The sequence below is a fragment of the Chiloscyllium plagiosum genome, chromosome 9, assembly GCF_004010195.1.
Source record: "Chiloscyllium plagiosum isolate BGI_BamShark_2017 chromosome 9, ASM401019v2, whole genome shotgun sequence".
Lineage (NCBI taxonomy): Eukaryota > Metazoa > Chordata > Chondrichthyes > Orectolobiformes > Hemiscylliidae > Chiloscyllium > Chiloscyllium plagiosum.
This window is the reverse complement of record NC_057718.1, coordinates 3,590,850-3,602,283: the sequence shown is the minus strand read 5'-3', so window position 1 is coordinate 3,602,283 and position 11,434 is coordinate 3,590,850. Positions and strand designations below refer to the sequence as shown.

The window sequence follows — 11,434 nt, the reverse complement described above, 5'->3', positions numbered from 1 at the left end:
CAAACAGTGAGAGTGAGAACAGGAACAGAGGAATTGTTTCCTGTCGTGGAAGACGAAATTGTGAAATTAGAAGCTGAGCTGAAATGTGACGGAGCAGACAGACCCAAACTAACAGGAAATGGATGAGGCAGCAGTTCCCACAAATAGATTCAGAAATCTGGAGCTCAGAAGCAGGAGGGAAGAAAGCAAAAGGAAGGGCAGCATTTCACAGAAAGGTGACTGTACAATGGGAACATCTATTGTCTCATCCATGCCCCTAATCTCCATGAGAAAAATTCATCGTTTGGACTCTAACCCACCCCAGTGATTCTTTGATAAAGTAAATAACTGTGTTTACTGGAGATCTGAAACACAACCAGAAATTGCTGGAGAAACTCTACAGGTCTAGCAGCATCTGTGGGAAGAAAACAGAGTTAACATTTCAAATCTGGTGACTTTTCATCAGAACCCCATCATTTCCTGCTTTTGTTCCAGCAATTCTTTGGCTGTTAGATTAGATTAGATTGCCTACAGTATGGAAAAAGGCCCTTCAGCCCAACAAGTCCACACTGACCCTCCGAAGATTAACCCACCAAGGACCATTCCCTGACCCCACATTTACTGATGCACCTAACACTGTGGGCAGTTTAGCATAGCCAATTCACCCGACCCGCACATCTTTGGATTGTGGGAGGAAACCGGAACACCCAGAGGAAACTCACGCAGACACGGGGAGAATGTGCAAACTCCACACAGATGGTCACCCAAGGCGGGAATTGAACCTGGGTCCCTGGCGCTGTGAGACTGTAGCACTAACCACTGAGTCACCATGCCACCCTTTTTTAGATATTCTACAGTGTTGAAACAGGCCCCTCGGCCCAATGAGTCCACACCGACCCTCTGAAGAGAAACCCACTGAGACCCATTTCCCTCTGACTAATGACCAAACACTATGGGCAATTTGCCATGGCCAATTCACCTGGCCTGCACATCTTTGGACTGTGGGAGGAAACCGGAACATCTGGAGGAAATCCACGCAAACAGGGGAGAACATGTACACTCCACACAGACAGTCACCCAAGGCTGGAAATGAACCCGGGTCCCTGGTGCTATAAGGCAGCAGTGCTAACCACTGAGCCATTGTGCCACCCCCTGTCTTCAAACTGTCACTAAAATCAATGATTGATCATTAATTAGTTTTTAAGGAGGCTCTTAAAGAGGTAAAGTGAGTTTGAGAGATGCAGAGGTTGAGAGAGTCAGTTCCAGAAAGCAGTGATCAGAACAATGAAGGTCCAACAAGAGTATTTTAAGTGTATTCTGCAAAGCCAGAAGCACCGGAGACAATCTTTACTCCACCTACACCTCCTAATGCCACAAAGTCACCATTTTGGCCCTGCAGATGTGCTGATGGGAAGCATTGGTTCACGTCCATGAGCCACAACCAATTGATCACAAAGAATAATGATAGAGAGTTAGTAAATCAGAAGGATCAAGAGGGATCCATTCAATCAGTAGCTGAAAATGTGTTGCTGGAAAAGCGCAGCAGGTCAGGCAGCATCCAGGGAACAGGAGAATCGACATTTTGGGCATAAGCCCTTCTTCAGGAATGAGTACAGTTTGCCCAGCAGGCTAAGATAAAAGGTAGGGAGGAGGGACTTGGGGGAGGGGCGTCGGAAATGTGATAGGTGGAAAGAGGTCAAGGTGAGGGTGATAGGTCAGACTGGGGTGGGGGCGGAGAGGTCGGGAAGAAGATTGCAGGTTAGGAAGGCGGTACTGAATTCGATGGATTAGACTGAGACAAGGTGGGGGGAGGGGAAATGAGGAAACTGGTGAAATCCGAGTTCATCCCTTGTGGTTGGAGCGTTCCTAGGTGGAAGATGAGGCGCTCTTCCTCCAACTGTCATTTTGTTGTGGTCTGGCGATGGAGGAGTCCAAAGACCTGCATATCCTTGGTGGAGTGGGAGGGGGAATTGAAATGTTGAGCCACAGGGTGGTTGGGTTGGTGTTCAGAGAACACCTCTGGGACACCCGGACCAACCAACCCAACCACCCTGTGGCTTAACATTTCAATTCCCCCTCCCACTCCACCAAGGATATGCAGGTCTTTGGACTCCTCCATCGCCAGACCACAACAAAACGACGGTTGGAGGAAGAGCGCCGCATCTTCCGGCTAGGAACCCTCCAACCACAAGGGATGAACTCAGATTTCACCAGTTTCCTCATTTCCCATCCCCCCACCTTGTCTCAGTCAAATCCATCGAACTCAGCACCGCCTTCCTAACCTGCAATCTTCTTCCCGACCTCTCCGCCCCCACCCCAGTCTGACCTATCACCCTCACCTTGACCTCTTTCCACCTATCACATTTCCGACGCCCCTCCCCCAAGTCCCTCCTCCCTACCTTTTATCTTAGCCTGCTGGACAAACCTTCCTCATTCCTGAAGAAGGGCTTATGCCCGAAACGTCGATTCTCCTGTTCCCTGGATGCTGCCTGACCTGCTGCGCTTTTCCAGCAACACATTTTCAGCTCTGATCTCCAGCATCTGCAGACCTCACTTTCTCCTCCATTCAATCAGTAGACAGATCTCCAAGGGCGGATGCTGGATGGGTGATAATGGAGGTTGGGATAATGGGTGTGATGATGGGGGTGAGGGTTTATGGATGAATGATGATGGGGGTGAGGATGATGGGTGTGATGATGGGGGTGGGGGTGATGGGTGAATAAAGATGGGAGTGGGGTGGGGATGATGGGTGAGTGATGTTGGGGGTGGTGTTGGGCTGCTGGGTGAGTGATGATGGGAGTAGGGTGGGGCAGATGGGTGAACTGGATTGACACAAAGTACAACCCGGCTGTTCCATGACACCACAATAAGCCTGAGCCGCTGCAATTATCTGGCAGTTATCAGGTTCCTGCAAGCTGTGTGGGCAAGAGTGCAGTCTGCAGGGAGAATGAGCAAACTGACCATGATACCTTGGGACAGGGTGTGATTCATGTGGGGAGAGGAAATAGCAATGTTACTGTGGGAGGGGACAGTATAATGAGGGAGCGTAGATCCTGCTCCCTACAGACATGAGTGTGATTCCTGAGGATGTGCTGTCTTCCCAGAGCCAGGAGAAAGGATATCTCCTCAGGGCAGGAGAAAAAACTTGGAGAGGGAGAAGAAGTATTCATCATCATTGTCCACATTGGGACAAATGACACTGGGAGCACAAGAAAGAAAGACTTTGAACAGTTCAGAACTAAATTATAACACAGAATCTCCGAGGTAAGAATCTCTGGATTACTGCCTGAGCCACAGGCAAACTGGCACTGGGCAAATACAGTCAAGCACTTCAGTACATGGCTCAGAGTTTTGCCTGGGTGGAAAGGGTTTCGATTAGTGGGGCATTGACATCAGTACTGGGGTAAAAGGGAAGTGCTCTTCAGGGACTGGCTTCACTTGAACCATGCTGGGACTGGTATCCTGATGAATTGAGTAACTAGGGCTTAGAGAGGGTTTGAAACTAATTAATCGGAGGGAAGGTTTAGGAGAAAGGGTTTAGATGCTGACAAAGCAAGAGGAGACAGCAGCATTACAGGGCAGCTATTTGGATAACAATATCTAGAATGGGAAAGGAACAGAGAGAATACAAACACAGAAAAACAGCAGTGAATAGGGCTACCAGGGGAAACAATGTTAATGACTCTTTACTTGAATGCATAGAGTATTCAGAACAAGTTAACTGAAGTAATGGCCCAATTGCAGGCTAACATAGAGTTGTTCAGAAAAATTAGACTAAGCATAAAATATTCACTCTGTTTCTCTCTCTACAGATACTGCCAGTCCTGCTGAGTTCTTCTAGCATTCTCTGTGTTTGCTTTAGGTTTCCATCATCTCAGTATTTTGCCTTTAGTAAAAGAGGATAAGGAATGTGAATGTACTGTCTCCAAGTTTGTGGATAACACAACAATATGTAGGAAGGTAAGTAATGACAAAAAGTTTGCCCAGGGATATTGACACAGGAAGTGAGGAGGCAAAAACTTGGCAGATGGAGTATAATGTAAAGAAATGTGAGTCCATACACTTTGTCTGGAAGAACAGGGGAACTGTATATTATTGAAATAGGAAAGATGACAGAAAGCTGCAGAACAGAGGGTTTTGGGAGCCCTCATCCATAAATCATGAGAAAAGCTAACATCCAAGTTCTGTTGGTCACAGGGAAAGCAAATGAGGATTATACTTCAATTCAAAGGAAATAGAGAATAAAATCAGGAAGATTTTACCAAAACTGTACAAACCACTAGTCAGACCACAACTGGAATCCTGTGAAACAGTTCTTGTTCCTTATCTGAGGAAAAGGTGTCCTGGTGTTGGAGGCTGTCTAGAGAAGGGTCACTGGGCTGGTAGCCGGTTTGGAGGCACTGTTTTATGAGGAGAGGTAACATTGATTGAACTTGTTCTCACCAGAATATCAAAAAAAGTGAGGCATCAGTACTGAAACAGAAAAAGATTCCAAGAGAATTTGACAGGGTAGATGTGAAAAAAATATTTCCACTGTTCAAGAGTCTGGAAACAGAGGACAGAATCTCAGAATCAGGGGATGTATACTTAAGGCAGGGAGGAGAAGGGGTTTCCTCACTGAAAAGGGAACTCTATCACACAGGACAACTGAGGTTGCACCATTCAGTATGATGAAGTTGAGAAAGACAGATATTTAAACAGAAAGTAAATCTAGAGATAGAGGGAAAAGACAGGAAAGTCAAATTGGGGATTATCAGAGCAGCCATGAGCAGACTCAATGGGCAGAATGGTCTGATTCTGATCTTCCATCTTCTGGTCAAATGGCATTAAGGTCCAATTGAGGCATTTAACAGGGCACTGGATGATTATTTACACAGAAACAATGTACAGGATGAAGAAGAAAAGGCAAGTTATTGACACTAAGTTATGGAGTCATTGAATCATTAAGATACATCACTCAGAACAGGGCCATTGGTCCAACTCGCCCATTCCAAACAGATACCCTAAATTAATCTAGGTCTATTTGCCAGCATTTGGCCATATCCCTCTAAACTCTTCGCATCCATATACCCATTCAGATGCCTTTTAAATATATGAGTCTCCACCACTTCTTCTGGCAGCTCATTCCAAACACGCACCATCATCCATGTGGACAAGTTGCCGGTTATATCCTTTTAAATCTTTCCCCTCTCACCTTAAACCTATTATCTCCAAGTTTGGACACCCCTACCCTGGACAAAGACCTGTGGATATTCACCCTATCGATTCCCCTCATGATTTCAGAAAATTCTATAAGGACATCCCTCAGCCTTCAATGTTCCAGGGAAAATAACCCCAGCCTATTCAGTCTCTCCCAATATCTGAAATACTCCAACCCTGGCAACATCCTTGTCAATCTTTTCGGAACCCTTTCAAGTTTCACAACATTCTTCCTTTGACATGGAGATCAGAACTGAAAATAATATTCTGAAAGTGGCCAAACCAGTATCCTGTGTAACTGCAACATGACATCCCAATTCCTATACTCAATGCAATGACCAATAAAGACAAACATACCATCTGCCTTTTTCACTATCCTATCTACTTGCCATTCCACTTTCAAGAGACTGTCACCTTCACCTAAGGTCCCTTTGCCTGACAACACTTCCCAAGGCCCAACTATTAACAGTATGAGTCCTACCCTGACTTGCCTCAGCAAAATGCAAAAGCTCATATTTATCTAAATTAAACTCCATCTGCCTCTCCTCGGCCCATTGGCCCATTTGGTCAAGGTCCTGTACTACTCTGAGATTACCTTCTTTACAGTCCAGCACAGCTTCAATTTTGGTGTCATCTGCAAACTTACCAACCATACTCCCTCTATTCACATCCAAATCTTTCATATAGATAACAAAAAGCAGTGGACCCAACACTGATTCTTGTGGCACACTGCTGGGCACAGGCCTCCAATCTAAAGAATAACCTCCCCTACCACCCTCTATCTCCTGCCATTCAGCCAAATTTGTATCCAATAGGCTATATCTCCTTAGATTCCAAATGACGTAACCTTGCTAACCAGCCTACACTGGGAAAAATTGTCGAACACCTTGCTGAAGTCTGTATAGACAGAGTCTCGCACTCTGTATTCATCAGTCTTCTTTGTCATTTCTTCAAAAAATTCAGTCAAATTAGTGACACACAAAGCCATGTTGACTATCCCTAATCAGTCCTTACTTTTCCAAATGCCTAATTTAACCTGTCATTCAGAATCGCTTCCAACAACCTACCCACCACTGACTTAAGGCTCATCTGTCTGTGGTTCCCTGGCTTTTCCTAACCACCTTTCTTAAAAGATTGCGCAACATTAGCCAATCTCCACTCATCCAGCACCTCAGCTATGGCTCTTATTAATGTAAATATCACAGCAAAAGGCCAGCAGTCACTTCCTTTGCTTCCCACAGAATTCTGGGGTTTAGCTGATCTGATTCAAGGGATTTATCCAATATTCTGAATTTTGAGTCTTCCAGCATCTCCTCTTCCGTAATTTGGACACTTTTCAATATATCATCAGTTATTTACCCAAATTCTCTAGTTTCCATATTCTTCTTTGCAGGAAATACTGATGTGAAATATTTGTTAATTATCTCACCCATGCTCTGCAGTTAAAGTACCGAGAGAGCCAGAGCTGAGACATTGAGCTCAATGGCTTCCTTTCTCATTAGATCATTCCTGTGACTATGGGAACAATGAGATTCCACTCTGTGCAGCAAATGTTACTTCCCCTTTTCTGTCTCCTGGTCTCGGTTTGCAGCTGGTGTTCAAAAAAGGCAACCCCAATCTCAGGCATGTGGTCAACCACATTTTGTGCTGTCATTCCCTCTCTTTGCTCTGTAGATGGTGTAATCCCCAGTTTGTTCCACATTGTCTGTCCTTTGAACAGCTTGGAAATGGTGAGAGTGCAGAGGGACACTCTACATTCTCAGTGAGTGATGGGGTAGCTTGGCTCAGTTTGCTTCTCTCTCACACATAGGACAGGAAGCTGTGACTGTCCAAGCTATTTCTAAAGATTTTCTCAAAGCTGACATTCTGGTGGACGAGGTGGATGTCACAGAAGGGTTTCTGATGAGCTACAGTGGGTGGGTGAGGCTGGTCCAAGAGAGATGAGTGTGGCACCATGGCAGCAGATCACCTGGCAGGAGGGACTACACACAGCAGCAACAGAGAGAAGATTGCACTCTGTCCTTGTTTCCATCAGATGTTGTGTGGAGTCCTCAGTCATCCAATTCAAGATTTAAAACTCACAGAGCACAAAGTGAAAAAGAACGGGAGATACTCTCCGTCTCCTGACCATCAATATCCTTCCTTCAAATAACACCATCACACAAATCATGAACTGGCATTCAGCACATTCACCTTTGGAAATGTTTCTGCTTTGGAACAGATCCAGGATTCAGTGTGATCCTGGTTCACAGTTTGTGAAGTCCTGGAGATATTTTCGTGGAACAAATTCAATATTATTGATTATAGAGAATTGATGTGAGTGTCAGCATGGGTCCATTGATGAAACTCACTCTGAATCACAAAGCTGTAAATTCACCAAGTTTGCAAAAACAGGAGATTGTCTTTCAAATCCATCCAACAACACCCAGTGAATACACAGACTAATCCAATCCACCCCAAATACATACCGTAATATGCAGCTTGTCTCTCAATCCCATCCTCACAGGAAATGAATGACAGAAAAGAATGAGAGGAACATTCCATTTTCTGGACTGTGTTCCCAGCCTGTGGAATTCTGTGTTAGCTGCACCAAACAATCTCCAGACAATCGAGAGTTTGGGGCTGGAAAAGCACAGCAGGTCAAGCAGCATCCAAGGAGCAGGAAAAGAGATGTTTTCAGCGCTTTTGCCTGAGACATTGATTTTCCTGCCCCTCAGATGCTGCCTGACCCTCTATGCTGTTCCAGCACCACACTCTCTACTCTAATCTCCAGCATCTGCAGTCCTCACTTTCGCCTGATCTCCAGACAGTGACAAATTCTCCTTGTGACACTCTCCTCCAGTTCTCAATGTTCAAACCGACAGAATTCTCACAAACTCGACAGCAGCAGCACAGAAATATCTTTTACAACAAGTTAAACATTTCCAAAGGAAACACTTACCCAAAGTAATACAGAGAGACAGGGTCACAGCAAAAAGATATCCAATGATCATTTCAATAGAGTGACAACATCTTTTCTCCACACAGTTCATTGTACGTCCAGTTAATACATTGAAACACAAAGCGTTCCAGCCAACTGCAGCTTCTTTAATCTCTCATTTCTCAGGAGGTAAAGAAGTTAAAGTGTCAGTAAAGGGGAAGCAGTGAAAATAAACCAATGGCTGTTCTGTTCTGAGGGAGGGTAAGACTGGCTGGATTTTCTTGTGAAACAGTGAGTTTTATTTCAGCAGTGATGCTCATTCTTTATTCAGTGCAACTTCCTCATATTTTATCAATTAAACATTGAGAATTCACACATTTGACTGTTTGACCCATTTCTGTTTTGAAAACACTTTACCCAAATGCTCCTGCAGATGAGGCAGACAAGGGGGACACAGTGTCACTCAGTTAGTCTCTTTTTTTCCTAAAAGCTGTTCCTTGGCTCAAGGAGACTCTGTCCTTGATTCGTTTCAAAGGGGTAATAAACCGAGCCAGTCAGGTTTGGTACAGAGATGAAAAGGATTTTGAGTGACTTTTTGTTTATATGTAAACAGATGAGATTTCAGGCCAAAGAGATCATGTTTTAGAAGTGATCTGAAGAATGAAAGGGGAGTGGTCAGCTCTCTAGCTGAGCAGTTTAATTCAGTCTTGAATTGTTTGGAAGTTCAACAGTGAGCTGTGTGGAAACTCTCTCTCTCTCTTTCTGTCCTTCATCTTCAAACTGTAAGCATGTGTTCTATTTATACTGTTTTTTAAAGGGGGTTTACTTATTGGGATGGTTCTGCATATTCGAACAGCCTAATTAAATCTAGTTGGATAGGTTGAGTTCTGTAATGGTTCTTTATTCTGTTCTTTGTGTTTCATTGTGTAATTTTGTGAATAATTTTTTGTCTGTTTTAAAATCTAGTTCACAACCAAGCTAACTTAATCTGGGTAATTTTCACTGCACACTTACTGAAACAAGTTGCAATGTTATGGTCTGAGCTGCCTGCTTAATACTGTTTTGAGTGGTCTCGTTCAGTCCATAACAACAGAAATCATTTTGTGGTTCAACTTCATTTCATTGACAAAGTTCTCCTTATTAAAAATACCATGTGATCATTTCCCAATATTTATTTAGCTCGATCCATCTGAGAAAAGATATCACCCACAATGATCCACATGTTTGATCTGGGCCATTGGAATCTCCTTTCTCTCTGATGTATTACTGGCTCTCTTCCACAAAGCTGGTCTCACAGGTCAGGGCAGATCTTCTCCTGGGTCTTCTTGGATTGCCTCACCACCTTCTCCAATGACTCTTGCGGTGAGTCTTCCCTGCAAGTCTTCACTGAGTCTTCAATGAATGTTCATTGAATCCTCACTGAGTCTTCACTGAGGTTTCTCTGTGTCCTCATTGAGGTTTCTGTGTGTCCTCAAGAGGTGGCGGAGTCCAGGTATGTTTTTGTCCCCCTTGCCCTGATCTTTCAAATATTTCTATGGCCTTTGGCTGTTGGGATCATAAGCTGGATTTAAGTCATCCAATGGGATTTGTCAACGCCCTTCCCTGTTGTTGTACTGGGAGGTGTAATGTGCAAGCACTCAGGAAGTCCTCACTTTATCCACACGCTCAGGCAGTCAAGTTACCAGAGATATTCCTCGAATACACAGTTCTTGGTCTGGTTGCAACTAGCTCCTCTTGAACCTTTGTGACTGATTTGACCTTGGCTTCTCTGAAGCCGACAGCTGCTGGCTACTCTTTAAGTTAGTTTGGCCACTTTTCTGTCAGGCCTGATTTCTCCAACTGTAGGTCAATTCAGAATGTCCAATTTTGGAGGTAATGGGGTGAGTACAGGTCCAACGTGGTCTCTTTTGGATGAAATATTGGAGCAACAAGCATTCCAGGCTTTAATTTCAGTGAAAAACCAACATACTAAATAAAACACAACAAAATAAAATCAATCGCGACAGACATCACTCTGTATCAGACTTGACTGGAACAACCTCAGCTGGGATCACCTCCACCTGAGATGTCCTTGTCCTAATCTAAATGCTTCCACACACCTGCCCTGCTTACTCCCCTTCTTATAACCCATCATTCATTCCTTTAGTCCAAGAGACAAAGACTAAGGAAGTTACAAACAGGAGTAGACCATTCAGCCCATCAATTCAATCATGTTTGTTCATTTTCCGCAGTGTCACTTTCCTTCATTATCTCCATATACCCTGATTCATTGGCTTCTAGTAATCTTTCAATTCCTGTCTCGAACATACTCAATGTACGACTCCATACAACTCCTTTTCCTGTGATAATGCCCCATAGTTCTTGACTCACCAGCCAAGAAAAACATTTCTATCTACATCTGCACTGTCATGCCCTTGAAGAATGTTGAAAGCTTCAATTTAATCACCTTCAATTTAATCAGTCAATTTTTCAATGTATAATTTCAATTACATCACACTGTAACTTTTTTGCTATAAATTCTGTGTGTTAAGATTGAGCCCTCCATTACCACCTGATGAAGGAGCGATGCTCTGAAAGCTAGTGTGCTTCCAATTAAACCTGTTGGACTATAACCTGGTGTTGTGTGATTTTTAACTTTGTACACCCCAGTCCAACACTGGCATCTCCAAATCATATTTTAAAATATTCTGCCTTTCTGTTTCCTTTGGTAAAGTAGCTATCTTCACATCTATTAACATTATTTTCCACCTCCCTTGTCCTTTCTCATTCACTGAGCCTGGCCACTTGATGCATCCTTGCATCTTCCTCACAGCTTCCAATCTTACCTACTTTTTATACCATCAGAAAGTTTGGAACCATTTCAATTGGGCCCCACATCCAACCCATTTCTCCAGCTGTTGAACACTGTGGGCCTTGCATTGAGCCATGCAGTACACCACAAGAAACAGTCTGTCTTTGTGTGAGACACCCTTTTACTCCTACTCTTTGCTTTCAATCATCTTTCTTCACATTATACTTTATCTGCCACGCATTTACCAACACAGCCAGCCTGTCCAAATCACACTGCAGCATCTTTACACTTTCTCACATTTCACCCTCCCACTCAGCTTTCTGTCACCTGCAAACTTGGAGAAATTAAATTCAGTTCACTTTTCTAAATCATAAATTGATATTGTGAATAGCTGGAGTCCAAGTACTGATCCCTTTAGTACCTCACCAATCAGGGTCTGTCACTCAGAAAATGATGTATTTATTCTGACTCTTTGTTACCTGTTTGCCAATCAGTTCACAATCCATTTCATTGCAATATCCCAATCTCATGGACTTTAATTTTTC

At 43.8% G+C, this 11,434-nt stretch overlaps 2 protein-coding genes across 2 annotated transcripts in view; one reads left to right on the top strand and one right to left on the bottom strand.

Moving 5' to 3' along the window:
* The window catches only part of LOC122552557, a 47,090-nt gene extending 38,794 nt beyond the window's left edge, over positions 1–8,296 (bottom strand). Inside the window, exon 1 of the mRNA XM_043695261.1 lies at positions 8,120–8,296. Within this exon, the coding sequence (XP_043551196.1) occupies positions 8,120–8,210 (91 nt within the window). The 5' untranslated portion in view covers positions 8,211–8,296. The remainder of the gene's footprint in view (positions 1–8,119) is intronic.
* The window catches only part of LOC122552552 (immunoglobulin superfamily member 2-like), a 1,022,215-nt gene that overhangs the window by 102,915 nt on the left and 907,866 nt on the right, over positions 1–11,434 (top strand). The gene's annotated exons all lie outside the window — the stretch shown is intronic.